General features: G+C 40.4%; 1 protein-coding gene across 4 annotated transcripts; it reads left to right on the top strand.

Moving 5' to 3' along the window:
* Nucleotides 1–72: 72 nt before the first annotated feature.
* LOC110494849 lies at nt 73–17,579 on the top strand. Of its 4 annotated transcripts, none has more exons than XM_021570178.2 (2): nt 73–230; nt 14,556–17,579. In XM_021570178.2, the coding sequence occupies exon 2, from the start codon at nt 14,615–14,617 to the stop codon at nt 15,524–15,526; it is 912 nt and encodes a 303-aa protein (XP_021425853.1). In that variant the 5' UTR covers nt 73–230; nt 14,556–14,614; the 3' UTR covers nt 15,527–17,579. The 4 variants fall into 4 exon arrangements, with proteins under 4 accessions (XP_021425853.1, XP_036806873.1, XP_036806872.1 ...); XM_036950978.1 differs by lacking the exon at nt 73–230 and adding an exon at nt 1,871–1,892; XM_036950977.1 differs by lacking the exon at nt 73–230 and adding an exon at nt 3,211–3,351.
* The last annotated feature ends 2,705 nt before the right edge of the window (nt 17,580–20,284 follow it).

The following is a 20,284-nucleotide window of genomic DNA, read 5'->3' as shown; positions in this document are numbered from 1 at the left end:
ATAGACAATCTTTGACCAAACTAAAAAAGCAGACTTTTTACGGGACGGGTGAACGTTCACAAACGCCCCTTCTTCCTTATATGGGTGTTCATTCCACCCTGTTTCCTTTTTTTTAAAAATTTGATTATCCCCGCCTCTTTTCACTGAGTCAGTTCGCCCCATTGCAGCCATTTTAATCTAGACTTCAGTTGGCAATGGACTGAATGACGCTTGTTTAAGACCGTTGAAAGGTAAGGTTTTATTTAGATTTAAAAAATGTGCGTCTCTTGGTAGCTGTCAGTGTTTCATCTAATGACATTTCCCTCCAATTCTGGGGTCCAATTTCGCGTTGAACGCAGAGAAAGCGTAAGGAAACACAACATCGCATAGCAAACTGTGTTGCTTGATAACTGAGAGGGAAGTGTGTGTTAACGTCAGTCTACTAGTGACCCGGCTGTCGCTAGCTAGCTTTGTGTGAAGTCTAATTTACGTCTTATTACTGAGATTTTAATTTTAAAATACATTTAATATTTTCTTTGTTTGTAGTTTATTGTAAACCCCTTTCTGTTCTTACTAAGTTTATTTGGTCATATTTACATTTAATATAAAACTAGCTAGTTTTGGGATGGGAGTTACCAAAGGTTTTCATATGGGGGGGGGGGATTTGTTTCTCCATACCACAAGGGGCGCTACCACCAATGTTGGGGTCGTTATGTGTAATAATTCACGACTCGTTACTTCTAAGAACAGTAATCCATTACGTTTAAGCCTACTTAATACCCTATGCAAAACTAAACAAACTACATGCAAAAAGTCAAATTTAGCTATGTAAAATGGCAATCCGCTGTAGTTGTTTAGCAAAAAAATACAGAAATGTGAACAACTTCTCAATTTGTAACTCGGCAGAATTACGAAAGATCACCAATTTGCGTAGATTGTGTTCTTGCGTAATAACTTACATTTTAGGCCTACTTTCCATCGAAAGTAACTTGTTATATGACTGAAAAATTATCAATATTTAGATCTCACTGTTCAACTGTTGTGGGGGTGAGCCGCGCCCACTGCTTTCCTGTGCTACAACTGCTCCACCATAGAGGCTAAATGTGTAGTTTGTGTTTCGTAGTCTCTGTTTAGTACTAGGATGCTCACATTTATAGCCTACTACCTTTTGTAAGAAGGCATCGCCTAGATCTCTACGGAACAGGATGGGCAACAGTTGTTTGGCAGCCTATTCAGCACAGCGAACATTTCCCCTCCCTTGATTGAATATTGAAAGACACTTTTTGAAGACCATTGTATTGATCACAGTGATTTGGTGAAAATACTTTGGGGGTGGCTGCTAACTGTTAATAAATATAGCTAACTAGCCTAGTTTGTTATTTGAGAGGTCTGTTTTCATATACTTGTGAAAATATAGTTTACTCTCATTTAAGCCTTTTTTAAAGTAAAACTAGACTGAAGGTCAATTATTAACTGAGAAGGGAATTTACCATAACACATTTTCACTGCACTTGACATTAGCGCTGTCAGGTCATTTTATATTTGTATACCCAATGATTATTGATGAAGACCATCATGAAAATAAAATAACCTAACAAATAAATGTATATTTTAAATGAACTTCAAGTCCACAAACTTGACCCAAAAGCAGCAAAGTAAAAGTAAGCCTGGTTTTCATGTAACGTTAACATCAGGAGAGGTGGGAGGAGGAAAAAGTACCGTTTCAGTATTATGTTGTGGAACAAACAGCTGATTGGTCAAAAAGATGACGCGTGTATTTTTATATATATTTTTTAAATATAAAAACGTAATAACTTTGTCGCTCCTTATTTCAGCAAGGTGTTGTACTGACTCTTCGGTTGCCTAGGCAAAGCTCCCCCTCCTCCCTGCAGCACATGCAGTCAGGAGCGGAGGTGAGCAGAATCAGCCGTTAAAAAAAAAATATACAAATGTTTAGTCTGTTTTGCTATTACAAGGATTATATTTGTGGCTGTGGTCATTTGGATAACCAATGAAGTCAGCAAATTCCAAGACCGTCACAGCCCTACTTTGCGGTATACCATATTTTACTACTATACAGTGCCTTGCGAAAGTATTCACCCCCTTGGCATTTTTCCTATTTTGTTGCCTTACAACTTGAAATTAAAAATGGGGGGGGGGGGGGGGGTTGTTGTATCATTTGATTGACACAACATGCCTACCACTTTGAAGATGCACAGCATATTTTTATTGTGAAACAAATAAGATTTTTAAAAAAACAACTTGAGTGTACTATAACTATTCACCCACCAAAGTCAATATTTTGTAGAGACACCTTTTGCAGCATTTACAGCTGCAAGTCTCTTGGGGTATGTCTCTATAAACTTGGCACATCTAGCCACTGGAATTTTTTCTCATTCTTCAAGGCAAAACTGTTCCAGCTCCTAGAAGTTGGATGAGTTCCTGCTGGTGTACAGCAATCTTTAAGTCATACCACAGATTCTTAATTGGATTGAGGTCTGGGATTTGACTAGGCCATTCCAAGACGTTTAAATGTTTCCTCTTAAACCACTCGAGTGTTGCTTTAGCAGTATGCTTAGGGTTACTGTCTGCTGGAAGGTGAACCTAAGTCCCAGTCTCAAATCTCTGGAAGACTGAAACAGGCTTCCCTCAAGAATTTCCCTGTATTTAGCACCATCCATCATTCCTTCAATTCTGACCAGTTTCCCTGCCGATGGAAAAACAGCCCCACAACATGATGCTGCCACCACCATGCTTCACTCTGGGGATGGTGTTCTCGGCATAATGAGAGGTGTTGGGTTTGCGCCAGACATAGCGTTTTCCTTGATGGCCAAAAAGCTACATTTTAGTCTCGTCTGACCAGAGTACCTTCTTCCATATGTTGGGGGAGATTCCTACATGCCTTCTGGCGAACACCAAATGTGTTTGCTTATTTTTTTCTTTAAGCAAAGGCTTTTTTTCTGTCCACTCTTCCACAAAGCCCAGCTCTGTGGAGTGTACAGCTTAAAGTGGTCCTAAAGACAGATACTCCAATCTCCGCTGTGGAGCTTTGCAGCTCCTTCAGTTATCTTTGGTCTCTTTGTTGCCTCTCTGATTAATGTCCTCCTTGCCTGGTCTGTGAGTTTTGGTGGGCGGCCCTCTCTTGGCAGGTTTGTTGTGGTGCCATATTCTTTCCATTTTTTAATAATGGATTTAATGGTGCTCTGTGGGATGTTCAAAGTTTCTGATGTTTTTATAACCTAACCCTGATCTGTACTTCTCCACAACTTTGTCCCTGAACTGTTTGGAGAGGCTCCTTGGTCTTTATGGGGTCGCTTGCTTGGTGGTGCCCCTTGCTTGGTGGTGTTGCAGACTCAGGATCTTTCAGAACAGGTGTGTGTGTGTGTGTGTATATACTGAGATCATGTGACACTTAGATTGCACACAGGTGGACTTTAACTAATTATGTTACTTCTGAAGGTAATTGGTTGCACCAGATCTTATTTAGGGGCTTCATAGCAAAGGGGGTGAATACATATGTAAAGGGGGTGAATACATATGTAAAGGGGGTGATTATATATGTAAAGGGGGTGATTATATATGTAAAGGGGGTGATTATATATGTAAAGGGGGTGATTATATATGTAAAGGGGGGTGATTATATATGTAAGGGGGGTGATTATATATGTAAAGGGGGTGATTATATATGTAAAGGGGGTGAATACATATGTAAAGGGGGTGAATACATATGTAAAGGGGGTGAATACATATGTAAAGGGGGTGATTATATATGTAAAGGGGGTGAATACATATGTAAAGGGGGTGAATACATATGTAAAGGGGGTGAATACATATGTAAAGGGGGTGATTATATATGTAAAGGGGGTGAATACATATGTAAAGGGGGTGAATATATATGTAAAGGGGGTGAATATATATGTAAAGGGGGTGAATATATATGTAAAGGGGGTGAAGACATATGTAAAGGGGGTGAATACATATGTAAAGGGGGTGAATACATATGTAAAGGGGGTGAATACATATGTAAAGGGGGTGATTATATATGTAAAGGGGGTGATTATATATGTAAAGGGGGTGATTATATATGTAAAGGGGGTGATTATATATGTAAAGGGAGTGATTATATATGTAAAGGGAGTGAATACATATGTAAAGGGGGTGATTATATATGTAAAGGGGGTGATTATATATGTAAAGGGGGTGATTATATATGTAAAGGGGGTGATTATATATGTAAAGGGGGTGATTATATATGTAAAGGGGGTGATTATATATGTAAAGGGGGTGATTATATATGTAAAGGGGGTGATTATATATGTAAAGGGCGTGAATACATATGTAAAGGGTGTGAATACATATGTAAAGGGGGTGAAGACATATGTAAAGGGGGTGAAGACATATGTAAATGGGGTGAAGACATATGTAAATGGGGTGAAGACATATGTAAAGGGGAGAATACATATGTAAAGGGGGTGAATACATATGTAAAGGGGGTGAATACATATGTAAAGGGGGTGAAGACATATGTAAAGGGGGTGAAGACATATGTAAAGGGGGTGAAGACATATGTAAAGGGGGTGAATACATATGTAAAGGGGGTGAAGACATATGTAAAGGGGGTGAAGACATATGTAAAGGGGGTGAAGACATATGTAAAGGGGAGAATACATATGTAAAGGGGGTGATTATATATGTAAAGGGGGTGAATACATATGTAAAGGGGGTGAATACATATGTAAAGGGGGTGAATACATATGTAAAGGGGGTGAATACATATGTAAAGGGGGTGATTATATATGTAAAGGGGGTGATTATATATGTAAAGGGGGTGATTATATATGTAAAGGGAGTGATTATATATGTAAAGGGAGTGATTATATATGTAAAGGGAGTGATTATATATGTAAAGGGGGAGAATACATATGTAAAGGGGGTGATTATATATGTAAAGGGGGTGATTATATATGTAAAGGGGGTGATTATATATGTAAAGGGGGTGATTATATATGTAAAGGTGGTGAATACATATGTAAAGGGGGTGAAGACATATGTAAAGGGGGTGATTATATATGTAAAGGGGGTGATTATATATGTAAAGGGGGTGAAGACATATGTAAAGGGGGTGAAGACATATGTAAAGGGGGTGAAGACATATGTAAAGGGGGTGAATACATATGTAAAGGGGGTGAAGACATATGTAAAGGGGGTGAATACATATGTAAAGGGGGTGAATACATATGTAAAGGGGGTGAAGACATATGTAAAGGGGGTGAAGACATATGTAAAGGGGGTGAAGACATATGTAAAGGGGAGAATACATATGTAAAGGGGGTGATTATATATGTAAAGGGGGTGATTATATATGTAAAGGGGGTGAAGACATATGTAAAGGGGGTGAAGACATATGTAAAGGGGGTGATTATATATGTAAAGGGGGTGATTATATATGTAAAGGGGGTGAAGACATATGTAAAGGGGGTGAAGACATATGTAAAGGGGGTGATTATTTATGTAAAGGGGGTGATTATATATGTAAAGGGGGTGATTATATATGTAAAGGGGGTGAAGACATATGTAATGGGGGTGAAGACATATGTAATGGGGGTGAAGACATATGTAATGGGGGTGAAGACATATGTAAATGGGGTGAAGACATATGTAAAGGGGAGAATACATATGTAAAGGGGGTGAATACATATGTAAAGGGGGTGAATACATATGTAAAGGGGGTGAATACATATGTAAAGGGGGTGAATACATATGTAAAGATCGGGATCGGGTATCACTGAATTTAACACTAACATTTAGGTTAGGATCTTCATCATAATGCACTCCCAGGAATCAAAGTTCCACAATAAATGCTTGTTTTGTTCGATAATGTCCATTTATGTCCAATAGCCTCTTTTGTTAGGGCGTTTGGTTAACAAATCCAAAATTGCGTTCAGGTCCAGTCGGGCGAAAAGTTCAAAAAGTCATATTACAGGTCGAAGAAACTTGTCAAACTAAGTATAGAATCAATCTTTAGGATGTTTCTATCATAAATGTTCAATAATGTTCCAACCGGAGAATTTCATTGTCTGTAGAAATGCAATGGAACGAGAGATACCTCTCATGTGAAACCGCGTGACTGAGAACGAGGCTGCAGGCAGACCCCTTAGTCAAACAGCTCCCATCCGGCCCCCCTTCACACGAGAAGCCTGAAACAACGTTCTAAAGACAGTTGACATCTAGTGGAAGCCTTAGGAAGTGCAACATAACCCATATCCCACTGTGAATTTGATAGGGGCTGAGTTCAAAAACTACAAACCTCAGATTTCCCACTTCCTGTTTGGATTTTTTTCTCCGGTTTCTGCCTGCCATATGAGTTCTGTTAAACTCAGACATCATTCAAACAGTTTTAGAAACTTCAGAGTGTTTTCTATCCAATACTAATAATAATACGCATATATCAGCATCTGGGGAAACAAGGCCTGGTTTTCATAGCTGACTTTGAAAAGGCAGATAAATAAAGTATGACTGGATTTTATATATAAATGCCTAGAACATTTCAATTTTGGAGAATCTCTTATAAAATGGGTTAAAGTCATGTATAGTAACCCTCGGTGTAAAATAGTAAATAATGGCTACTTCTCAACGTTTTAAACTCTCAAGAGGAGTAATACAAGGTTGTCCACTATCGGCATATCTATTTATATTGCCATCGAAATGTTAGCTGTTAAAATCAGGTCCAACAATATTCTTAAAGGATTAGAAATTCAGGGCTTAACACCATACAATGACCCCTTCAGCTCCACCGCCTCATAGAGGATCTAGATACTTTTTTCTAACCTCTCCGGATTACAACCAAATTATAAATGCGTATTAGACAACACAAAAATACAACTTTGACATTACCATGTAGTTTACCAATACAATGGTCTGGTGGATTTACTCTGGATACATATCCCTAAATAAATAAATTCTCACTCAATTCATTTTTATAGAAAGTTAGCAAAAAGAGAAGCTCTGGCTACCATGGAAAGGAAAATAGCTGTCTATTTGTGGAAAAGTCACCTTGATTAACTCTTTAGTAATTTCCCATTTTACCTATTTGCTTATGGTTTTGCCTACACCTAGTGACCTGCTTTTATTCTTTTATGAGCAAAAAATATTCAATTTCATTCGGAATGGTAAGTCAGACAAAATTAAAAATGTATTTATTAAATGTATTTATATAATTTAAAATATGAATTCCGGGGGGCAGAAATGATTAAACATTAAAGCATTAGACCTCTCACTAAAGGCGTCAGTCATACAGAAGTTATAGTTAAATCCAAACTGGTTCTCTAGTAAGTTAGTAAGAATGTCTTAGTGCATGTTCAATAAGGGCCTTTTCCCTTTATTCACATTACAACCTCTCACTTTAGGTTATTTGAAAAGGAAATAATCTCCAAAATATGGACATTTTATTTAAACCAGCCGTAGAAAGTTTAATCCACCAGAATGGGCAGAACCAATAATACAGCAAATATTATGATTTAAACTGAAATATACTTATCGATTTAAAAATGGTGGAATCTTTGTAAATTATCTAATAAATAAGGCTGGTGGTGTTATGTCACACATGCAGCTAACACATAGATATGGAAATATCTGCTCTACCCAAAATGACAACCAACTAATTGCAGCATTACTGCAAAAAAATGGAAGAGGCAAGTGGAAGGGGGAAAAAGTAAGGAACTTGTCTATCGGCCCTGCATTAAAGACCACAATTGGTTAAAGAAAATGTGATCAATAAAAAAAGTGCACCAATTTCATTTCAGGACCAAAAAATTGGCAGCCTATTAGATTAGCCATATAGATTGAAAATCTCTTCCCTATTTTTTTTCAATGTACTGATTATATGGCACATGGTTTATGAACTGATACGACGCCAGATTCAAGACTAAGAATTTTTCAATTTAAATTACTATACAAAATTCTTGCAAAATTATAACCAATATGTTATATAAATGGCGGACACAACCTTCCCAACTCTGCAGTTTTTGCCTGCGAAGAGACAGTCATTAGATCATTTATTATGGTGCTGTCCATATGTAGCTGGTTTTTGGTCACAGGTCCAGGAATGGCTGAATAATTGAAATATCTACCTGGAGCTAACCCTGCAGATAGCACTACTGGGCGATCTGAAAAGTCATAGTTAATCAGTAATATAATACTTTGAGCAGAAATGCGTATCTTTAATTTTCAATCTGTAGAAACTGAGAATGGAATGGCTCAGAACTTTCAGATGGGAGGAGATGGGAGGAGCTGAATGGTGTTAAGAGATAGATGGGAGGGGTTGAATGGAGCTGAAGGGACTGGATGGTGTTGAGAGATAGATGGGAGGGGTTGAATGGAGCTGAAGGGACTGGATGGTGTTGAGAGACAGATGGGAGGGGTTGAATGGAGCTGAAGGGACTGGATGGTGTTGAGAGATAGATGGGAGGGGTAAAATGGAGCTGAAGGGACTGGATGGTGTTGAGAGATAGATGGGAGGGGTTGAATGGAGCTGAAGGGACTGGATGGTGTTGAGAGAGATGGGAGGGGTTGAATGGAGCTGAAGGGACTGGATGGTGTTGAGAGATAGATGGGAGGGGTAAAATGGAGCTGAAGGGACTGGATGGTGTTGAGAGATAGATGGGAGGGGTTGAATGGAGCTGAAGGGACTGGATGGTGTTGAGAGAGATGGGAGGGGTTGAATGGAGCTGAAGGGACTGGATGGTGTTGAGAGATAGATGGGAGGGGTTGAATGGAGCTGAAGGGACTGGATGGTGTTAAGAGACAGATGGGAGGGGTTGAATGGAGCTGAGGGGTGGGACTATAATAACCAAGATGACTAAATATACTGTGTCCATAAAATGCATATAGGTTCAGAACCTTTAACAGAACATTTTAAAAAATAAATGGAAAATTAGAAATCGAACTGGATTGACATCAGAAATGGAGGAAGGCCAGGACTTAAAACAAACAAAATATAACTATTCTAAAATAGTCAGTAAAATGTATATAGTATGTATAAACTGGAAGTAGAAGCCCAAGTGTTCATTTAGTTTATTCCAATTAGGGGAGCGGTGGTAGTAGAATATAATGAAGGACAATGTAAATGTTTATCCATTTTAGAATTAGGCTGTAACCTAACAAAATGTGGAAAAAGTCAAGGGGTCTGAATACTTTCCAAAGGAACTATCGGAACATGCATACATACAGTGCCTTTGGAAAGTATTCAGACCCCTTGACTTTTTCCACATTTTGTTAGGTTACAGCCTAATTCTAAAATTGATTAAATAATTTATTCCCTTATCAATCTACACACAATACCCCATAATGACAAAGCAAAAACAGGTTTGTAGAAATGTTTGCTAATTTCAACAACAAAAATATCACATTTGTGTAAGTATTCAGACCCTTTTAATCAGTACTTTGTTGAAGCACCTTTGGCAGTGATTACAGCCTCCAGTCTTCTTGGGTATGACACTACAAGATCCTCTCAAGCTCTGTCAGGTTGCATGGGGAGCGTCACTGCACAGCTATTTTCAGGTCTCTCCAGAGATGTTCGATCAGGTTCAAGTCCAGGCTCTGGCTGGGCCACTCATGGACATTCAGAGACTTGTCCCGAAGCCACTCCTGCGTTGTCTTGGCTGTGAGCTTAGGGTCGTTGTCCTGTTCAAGGTGAACCTTCACCCCAGTCGGAGGTCCTGAGCGCTCTGGAGAAGGTTTTAATCAAGGATCTCTTTTGTACTTTGCTTCGTTCATCTTACCCTCGATCCTGACTAGCCTCCCAGTCTTTTCCGCTGAAAAACATTCCCACAGCATGATGCTGCAACCACCATGCCTCACCGTAAGGATGGTGCCAGGTTTCCTCCAGACGTGACACTTGGCATTCAGGCCAAAGAGTTCAATCTTGGTTTCATCAGACCACAGAATCTTGTTTCTCATGGTCTGAGACAATTTAGGTGCCTTTTAGCAAACTACAAGCTGGCTGTCATGTGCCTTTTTTTACTGAGGAATTGCTTTCATCTGGTCACTCTACCATAAAGGCCTGATTGGTGGAGTGCTGCAGAGATGGTCCTTCTGGAAGTTTCTCCCATCTCCACAAACCATCGGGTTCTTGGTCACCTCCCTGACCAAGGCCCTTCTCCTCCGGTTGCTCAGTTTGGCCGGGCAGCTCTGGGAAGAGTCTTAGTAGTTCCAAACTTCTAACATTTAAGAATTATGGAGGTCACTGTTTTGGTACCCTTCCCCAGATCTGTGCCTCGACACAATCCTGTCTCGGGTGGTCTACAGAGAATTCCTTTGACCTCATGGCTTTGTTTTTTCTCTGACATGTACTGTCAACTGTGGGACCTTGTATAGACAGGTGTGTGCCTTTCCAAATCATGTCCAATCATTTGAATTTGCCACAGGTGGACTTCTCAAGGATGATCAATGGAAACCGGATTCACCTGAGCTCAATTCCAAGTCTCATAACAAAAGGACTGAATACTTATGTGAATAAGGTATATATTAAAAAATAATAATAATAATATTACCAAATGTGGAAATTTCTTAAGCTACAGTGCCTTGCGAAAGTATTCGGCCCCCTTGAACTTTGCGACCTTTTGCCACATTTCAGGCTTCAAACATAAAGATATAAAACTGTATTTTTTGTGAAGAATCAACAACAAGTGGGACACAATCATGAAGTGGAACGACATTTATTGGATATTTCAAACTTTTTTAACAAATCAAAAACTGAAAAATTGGGCGTGCAAAATTATTCAGCCCCTTTACTTTCAGTGCAGCAAACTCTCTCCAGAAGTTCTGTGAGGATCTCTGAATGATCCAATGTTGACCTAAATGACTAATGATGATAAATACAATCCACCTGTGTGTAATCAAGTCTCCGTATAAATGCACCTGCACTGTGATAGTCTCAGAGGTCCGTTAAAAGTGCAGAGAGCATCATGAAGAACAAGGAACACACCAGGCAGGTCCGAGATACTGTTGTGAAGAACTTTAAAGACGGATTTGGATACAAAAAGATTTCCCAAGCTTTAAACATCCCGAGGAGCACTGTGCAAGAGATAATATTGAAATGGAAGGAGTATCAGACCACTGCAAATCTACCAAGACCTGGCCGTCCCTCTAAACTTTCAGCTCATACAAGGAGAAGACTGATCAGAGATGCAGCCAAGAGGCCCATGATCACTCTGGATGAACTGCAGAGATCTACAGCTGAGGTGGGAGACTGTCCATAGGACAACAATCAGTCGTATATTGCACAAATCTGGCCTTTATGGAAGAGTGGCAAGAAGAAAGCAATTTCTTAAAGATATCCATAAAAAGTGTTGTTTAAAGTTTGCCACAAGCCACCTGGGAGACACACCAAACATGTGGAAGAAGGTGCTCTGGTCAGATGAAACCAAAATTGAACTTTTTGGCAACAATGCAAAACGTTATGTTTGGCATAAAAGCAACACAGCTCATCACCCTGAACACACCATCCCCACTGTCAAACATGGTGGTGGCAGCATCATGGTTTGGCCCTGCTTTTCTTCAGCAGGGACAGGGAAGATGGTTAAAATTGATGGGAAGATGGATGGAGCCAAATACAGGACCATTCTGGAAGAAAACCTGATGGAGTCTGCAAAAGACCTGAGACTGGGACGGAGATTTGTCTTCCAACAAGACAATGATCCAAAACATAAAGCAAAATATACAATGGAATGGTTCAAAAATAAATATATCCTGGTGTTAGAATGGCCAAGTCAAAGTCCAGACCTGAATCCAATCGAGAATCTGTGGAAAGACCTGAAAACTGCTGTTCACAAATGCTCTCCATCCAACCTCACTGAGCTCGAGCTGTTTTGCAAGGAGGAATGGGAAAAAATGTCAGTCTCCCGATGTGCAAAACTGATTTACAGCTGACTTACAGCTGTAATCGCAGCAAAAGGTGGCGCTACAAAGTATTAACTTAAGGGGGCTGAATAATTTTGCACGCCCAATTTTTCAGTTCTTGATTTGTTAAAAAAGTTTGAAATATCCAATAAATGTCGTTCCACTTCATGATTGTGTCCCACTTGTTGTTGATTCTTCACAAAAAAATACAGTTTTATATTTTTATGTTTGAAGCCTGAAATGTGGCAAAAGGTCGCAAAGTTCAAGGGGGGCGAATACTTTCGCAAGGCACTGTATTTTGGCTTTGTCATTAGGGGGTGTTGTGTGTAGATTGCTGAGGATTTTTTTTTATGTAATCATTTTTAGAATAAAATGTGGAAAAGTCAAGGGGGTTTGAATACTTTCAGACGGCACTGTGTATCTGTATTTATACATCCCATCACATACAGTACCAGTCAACATTTTAGACACGACTACTCATTCAAGGGTTTTTCTTCATTTTTACAATTTTCTACATTGTAGAATAATAGTGAAGACATCAAAACTATGAAATAACACATGGAATCATGTAGTAACCAAAAAAGTTTTAAACAAATAAAAATATATTTGAGATTCTTCAAAGTAGCCACCCTTTGCCTTGTTGACAGCTATGCACACTCTTGGCATTCCAGCTCTACCTGGAATGCTTTTCCAACAGTCTTGAAGGAGTTCACATATATGCTGACCACTTGTTGGCTGCTTTTCCTTCACTCTGTGGTCCAACTCATCCCAAACCATCTCAATTGGGTTGAGGTCAGGTGATTGTGGAGGCCAGGTCATCTGATGCAGCACTCCATCACTCTGTCTTGGTCAAATAGCCCTTACACAGCTTGGAGTTGTCGGGTCATTGTCCTGTTGAAAAACAAATGATAGTCCCACTTGATGCAGAATGCTGTGGTAGCGATGCTTGTTAAGTGTGCCTTGAATTCAAATTAATTAACTGACAGTGTCACCAGCAAAGCAACATCACACCTCCTCTATGCTTCATGGTGGGAACCACACATGCTGAGATCATCTGTTCACCTACTCTGCTTCTCACAAAGACATGGCCAAAAATCTCCAATTTGGAATCATCATAAAGGACAGATTTCCACTGGTCTAATGTCCATTACTTTTATTTCTTGGCCCAAGCAAGTCTCTTCTTATTGGTGTCCTTTAGTAGTGGTTTCTTTGCAGCAATTTGACCATGAAGGCCTGATTCACACAGTCTCCTCTGAACAGTTGATGTTGATGTCTGTTACTTGAACTCTGAAGCATTTATTTGGGCTGCAGTTTCTGAGGCTGGTAACTCTAACTTATCCTCTGCAGCAGAGGTAACTCGTGGTCTTCCTTTCCTGTGGCGGTCCTCATGAGAGCCAAATGCAGTTTGCGACTGCATTTGAAGAAACATGAAAAGTTCTTGAAATTTTCCGTATTGACTGACCTTCATGTCTTAAAGTAATGATGGACTGTCGTTTCTATTTGCTTATTTGAGCTGTTCTTGACATAATATGGACTTGGTCTTTCACCAAATATGGGTATCTTCTGTATACCAGCCCTACCTTGTCACAACAAAACTGATTTGGCTCAAACGCATTAAGAAGGAAAGAAATTCCACAAGTTAACTTTTAACAAGGCACACCTGCCAATTTAAATGCATTCCAGGTGACTACCTCATGTATCTGGTTAAGAATGTCAAGTGTGTAAAGATATCAATGTAAAGGGTGGCTACTTAGAAGAATGTCAAATATAAAATAATATTAATTTAATACATTGTTTTTTGTCAGGCAAGTCAGGAGTATTTTTCACTTGCCTGAAGATTATGATCACTTGCCCGTAAATTATTATGATTAGCTATTTACATGCAGAAATGCCATATACAATATTGCCTTCCTTTCAGGGGAGGAACCAGAAAGAAAGACCAGTTCTGGATTCTTGGTATTTTGGTTGACTGTATGGAAGAAGAAAAAAAATCAGAGCAAGCTCAACTTGCTCAACTGCCTCTACATTGTCAGTCTTTCACTTACAATACTGGGGAACCAGAAAGATCAGCTTTAGGCTACTGTAATTCTTTGCAGTTGGTTTGTTTTCGCCCCCCCCCCCCCCCCCCCCCCCTATTTGTCTTTATTTCACCTGTCCAATAGGGCAACCTCAGCGCATGCTCAACTTGCATGACTGCTCAGTTTACTTTGCTCAGGCAATAAGGCAACCCTTTGTGTCAATCCCTGTTTGAAAATGTTATATCAACTTGCTAATTGGTTGCATTTGAGAATGTTAAGTACTCATTGGTAACTGAATACAAACCTTGACCGAGTACTTGTGCCCATCCCTACTAGCTAAACAATTAAGTTATTTATGGCTAGTTAGCTATAGCACCGCTCTTTGCAAGCAAACTGGAAAGCCACCTCTGCTTATGTTTAGCCTACATTACACTTTCCAAGTGTGACAATATAGCTATTTCGTTTTATGTTTGTGCAGATAGTCACGTTGTTTCTTTCTTTTGCAATTGAAATAAGTGCTTGAATTCAGTCCAAGACCATAGAAGTGATCCCATTTAGGTACCCTTTCCAGCCTACAGCAGTAAGCATGCATTAGTTTTTAGTTTGTCTTCTCGACTATTATTTTTTATTGGAAACTGCTACTCTCAATTCTCTCAACAGGGTGAAAAGCAAGACCGACTTCGGGAGCTCTCAAAACATTTTACCTCAAGGCAGATGTCATGAATTACACAGACCCGGTTGTGGAGAAGGCCGTCAACTCCTGGTCCAGAATCGCCTCGGCTGGACAGACTGTCCTTCTAGAGGCATTACAGATCCTCAACCCCATGTCAAAGGATCTCTCGGACACCGAGGAACTAGTAACCTTTCTCCAAGGGCTTAAAGAAGAAGGCCACAAGCCCACAGTGCTACGAAGCAAAGATGTTTATGGATATAGATCCTGTACAGCCAGAACACTACCAGAAGAGATGTGCTGTACAGACACGACTAGCAAGGGCTCAAGGACAGGCAAGAAGAGGGGAAGGAAGAAGAAGAAGGAGTCTAACAAGTACGCATCGTGGACTACTAGTGCATCAGAATCTCACAAAGGATCTGTCTTTTCCCGACCTCCGGTTATGACTATTGAACCTCCACTGATACAGCAATGTCTGAAACTAACAAACATTACAGGTTTGACGAGAGGCCATACCGCGAGACTACAGATTCACTCTCAACTTTCAGGGATACCGTTGCAGAACATGGGTAGAACACCAAAAGCAGTGGCATTGGTCGGTCAAAGGTATCATCCCTCCTGTCCGGAATGGAACGGGGCCCTTATCGGAGACTCCGCCCCAGTGATGTATCAAAACGGCCGAGGAGTTTACAACTACAAGATTGACGTGTCAAACCACAGACGGTCCTGGAGGGACGACCAGTCTCTGTGGGTGATGAACAATCAGGAGGAGTGTCGTCTGGATGAGAACAGCCTGCGGTGGAAGGTGGTCAAAGTGGACGACTGCATCACAGTGGAGGAACTGAGGAGGAAGGCCCAGAGGATCCTGCAGGTGAACCTGTCCCCTGTGATACAGATACGACCGCTATATGAAACTGTAGCAGAATACCAGCGTGATATCTCCAGTGACTTCTTGGTTTAGGCTAGCGTTCATTTTGCAACACGGCTTGACTGAGCACGCTGAGGTTTGACTTTTACTGTTGAAGCCAGAAGGGGAACATTACGTCGGCATCGTCTGACTACAGTAAAGTACGTTTTTTTGTATTGTGCAACGACGGGATGATGTCATGGATCTAACGTGTCAACAGGACTGAAGAAACTGACGTGTCACGGAAGTTACACACGGTGGTGCTTGAAAGACACTCCATAGACCTTACAGTGCAGAATGGTGCACATTTTAGTTGATTTTTTTTACGAGCTTCTGTTTTGTACCTTGAGGATGGACTGATGGATTTGGTAAACGGTGTCTTTATAGGACCACTTTTTTCTTGCAAGAAACAAAAAATAAAATGTTTACCCTATTTGGTCTAGCCTACACGACAGTTTGCTGATTTTGGTCACCTGAAATGAATGTGCAAGACTTCTCTTGATTTAGCTCTTCCTGTTGTCACTGACTCATTTGATTGCCATTTTTATCTACTTTTGTGTAGTCTAGACTGTTTCATTGAGTTTAAACTTTGACGGCCTCAGATTTATTCTGTGTTTTCTGAATGTAAGCACTTGAATCGTAGCAATTCCATTGCAGGACTAAGTTTAAAATGGCCTTATTCTTTTTAACTAAAATAAATAGTATTTTTGTAGTGGCTTTTTTTTTTATATATCTATATAATTATATTTTCTCTGGGCAAAGCATTTAATAGCATCATCAACCACCCTCTTCATCTTTGAAGTATTTTATTGAACCTGGATTGCAGAATTATTCCAAACTTTTGAAAATTGGAAACATAGAACAGATATTAGTTTTAGATCGGAAGCTAACTTTGCATCGGTGCTAACTGGGAACCAGCTAAATCTGGCCATTTGTGAAGAAGTTGCCACAAAGTGTTTTGTGATCCATCTTTCATCATTAGTTTAGTTTAATGGTTTCAGATGTGTTGTTTCCATGACTTATTTTAAGTTTGGTATTGAACATGTTGTATTGTAGTGGCGCAGTCCATCAAGGGTAGCCTACTTCACGGGTCCTGTCCCAAATGGCACCCTTTTCCCTTTATAGTGCACTACTTTTGAACCGGGTCCCATAGGGTTCTGGTCAAATGTAATGGACTGAATAGGGTGCCATTTGGGATACATCCATAATTGTGGTTTAGCAACTCTTTAGTGTTTTTTTTTTTTTTGTGTGTTTTTTTTTGTTGCTTGCTGCGTCTTCATCTGGATTTAATTTAACATTTTCACCATCCCAGAAGTTGCAGAACAAAAGTACAGTCAAATTAAGGAATGGGTTAAGTTTAAGGTTTTTGTTAGGTCGGGTTTAATGTTAGGGAAAGTGAAGTGTTCAAATGTTTTGAATCATGTTGTGGCCCAAAAATCAGGGCCTTAAGTTGATCCTTTGTTGCCATATGTTGAAAATATTGTAAATGTTACTGAATGGTTGTGTTCAGGCCAGGGAACAACCAGTCATTGCGATTGCCAAAGGCGTTCTTCGAGAAAATGACAGCAGATTACTATGGCTGTAAAATGTTTTTTTTTGTGTGTTTTTCAGCCAATCTTAATTTCAGTGTACCGGTATAAAATGACTAAATGAAGTTGCCATGTTATTTTGAACTAGGGTATGTATGTATGTACAATAGGTCAGGGGTTTTATACAACACTTATTTGCAGCAAATACATTTTTCACGGGATCTTTAAAGCCTAATTTATACCTCATGCAAGTATGCAACGCAAGAACGTAATTATCTACTCAAAATGGCGATCCTGCATAGTTTTGAATTACACAAACATGTGCAGCCCTGCAATTTGTATGTACGCAGAATGGCCATTTTGTTTAGATAATTGTGTTATTTGCGTTGCACTCTTGTGTCTTGTATAGATAAGTACTCTTGTCACATGACACAGTGCTGCAGTTTCTCAACCAACCGTGTGTCTCCCAGATGTGTCCGATTTGTTGCAGTTGGTTGAAATTTGCTGAACAAAACTGTACAGTGTGTGTTGGATTACATTTTCAGAAATTGCTCAATAAAATGAATCTAAAAAAGGCATTTGAATGAGATACCCAAGGGTGTGGAGTCTACTTCTCCAAGGGTGTGGAGTCTACTTCTCCAAGGGTGTGGAGTCTACTTCTCCAAGGGTGTGGAGTCTACTTCTCCAAGGGTGTGGAGTCTACTTCTCCAAGGGTGTGGAGTCTACTTCTCCAAGGGTGTGGAGTCTACTTCTACGTACCATCAATACTTGACTTCCTTTCAGACTTCCTTGGTCAAGTATATCATATGTCAAATACTGGAGCTGCTCTTGATTTAGTTTGCCCAGTCCAATGGAACCAACAGTGGTGTAAAACTACTATACCATTTATATTAACTTTGACTATATTCCTTTCTATTTTATTTAACCAGGTAGGCCAGTTGAGAACAAGTTCTCATTTACAACTGCGACCTGGCCAAGATAAAGCAGTGCGACGCAGAGTTACACATGGGTTAAACACACATACAGTCAATAACACAACAGAAAAGTCTGTATACAGTGTGTGTGCAAATGAGTTAAGGCAATAAATAGGCTAATAGTGGCGAAGTAATTACAATTTAGCAATTTACACTGGAGTGATGGATGTGCAGAAGAGGATGTGCAAGTAGAAGTACTGGTGTGTAAAAGAGCAGAAAAACAAATATGGGGATGAGGTAGGTGGTTGGTTGGATGGGCTATTTACTGATGGGCTGTGTACAGCTGCAGCAATCGGTAAACTGCTCTGACAGCTGATGCTTAACATTAGTGAGGGAGATATGAGTCTCCAGCTTCAGTGATTTTTTTTTTGCAATTCGTTCCAGTCATTGGCAGCTTAGAACTGGAAGGAAAGGTGGCCAAAGCAGGTGTTGGCTTTGGGGATGACCAGTGAAATACATCTGCTGGAGTGTGGAGATGCTTAATGTGAGTCTGGAAGGAGAGTTTACAGTCTAGCAGTTGGAGGCCACGGAAGGAGTGTTGTTTGTTAACACTGTCCAAAGAAGGGCCAGATGTATACAGAATGGTGTCATCTACGTAGAGGTGGATCAGAGAATCACCCGCAGCAAGAGCGACATCATTGATTTATACAGAGAAAAGAGTCGGCTCAAGAATTGAACCCTGTGGCACCCCCTTAGAGACTGCCAGAGGTCTGGACAACAGGCCCTCCTATTTGACACACTGAACTCTGTCTGAAAAGTAGTGAACCAGGTGAGGCAGTCATTGGAGAAGCCAAGGCTGTTGAGTCTGCCGATAAGAATGTGGTGATTTGACAGAGTCGAAAGCCTTGGCCAGGTCGATGACTATGGCTGCACAATAATGTATTTTATCGATTGAGGTTATGATATTGTGTAGGACCTTGAGCGTGGCTGAGGTGCACCCATGACCAGCTCGAAAACCAGATTGCATAGTGGAGAAGGTACGGTGGGATTCGAAATGGTTGGTGATCTGTTTTGTTAACTTGGCTTTCGAAGACTTTAGAAAGGCAGGGAAGAATGGATATAGATCTATAACAGTTTGGGTCTAGAGTGTCTCCCCCTTTTGAAGAGGGGGATTACCGCAGCAGCTTTCCAAACTTTAGGAATCTCGGACGATACAAAAGAGCGGTTGAACAGGCTAGCAATAGGGGTTGCAACAGTGGCGGCGGATAATTTTAGGAAGAGAGGGTCCAGATTGTCTAGCCCGGCTGATTTGTACGGGTCCAGGTTTTGCAGCTCTTTCTGAACATCAGCTGTCTGGATTTGGGTGAAGCAGAAGCTGAGGGGGTTTGGCCCAGTTGCTGTGGGGGGTACAGAGCTGTTGGGGTAGCCTGGTGGAAAGCATGGCCAGCCATAGAAAAATGCTTATTGAAATTCTCGATTATCGTGGATTTTTCAGTGGTGACAGTGTTTCTTATTCTCAGAGCAGTGGGTAGCTGGGAGGATGTACTCTTATTCTCCATGGACTTTACAGTGTCCCAAAACTTTTTGGAATTAGTGTTGCAGGATGCACATTTCTGTTTTGAAAAAGCTAGCCTTTGCTTTCCTAACTGACTGTGTGTACTGGTTCCTGACTTCCTTGAAAAGTTGCATATCGCGGGGACTATTCGATGCTAGTGCTGTATGCCACAGGGTGTTTTTCCGCTGGTCAAGGGCAGTCAAGTCTGGAGTGAATCAAGGGCTACATCTGTTCTTAGTTCAATTTTTTTTGAAAGGGGCATGCTTAAGATGGTGAGGAAAGCACTTTTTTATAGAACAACCAGGCATCCTCCACTGATGGGATGAGGTTAATAGCTACACCACCCGATGTCACAAGAAGGCCACAAGGATCATCAAGGACAACAACCACCCGAGCCGCTGCCTGTTCACCCCGCTATCATCCAGAAGGATCATCAAGGACAACAACCACCCGAGCCGCTGCCTGTTCACCCCGCTATCATCCAGAAGGCGAGGTCAGTACAGATGCATCAAAGCGGGGACCAAGATGTTTTCCAGTCAATCAAACAGCCATCACTAACATTGAGTGGATGCTGCCAACATACTGACTCATCTCTAACCACTTTAATAATGAAAAATTTATGTAATAAATGTATCACTAGCCACTTTAAACAACGCCACTTTATATAATGTTTACATATCCTACATTACTAATCTCATATGTATATACTGTACTCTATACCATCTACTGCATCTTGCCTATGCCATTCGGCCATCGCTCATTCATATATTTTTATGTACGTATTCTTATTCATTCCTTTCCACACTTGTGTGTA

This window comes from Oncorhynchus mykiss, chromosome 17, assembly GCF_013265735.2.
Source record: "Oncorhynchus mykiss isolate Arlee chromosome 17, USDA_OmykA_1.1, whole genome shotgun sequence".
In the NCBI taxonomy this organism is placed as follows: Eukaryota; Metazoa; Chordata; class Actinopteri; order Salmoniformes; family Salmonidae; genus Oncorhynchus; species Oncorhynchus mykiss.
The sequence above is the reverse complement of the archived record's forward strand: the minus strand, read 5'-3'. Positions and strand labels throughout refer to the sequence as shown.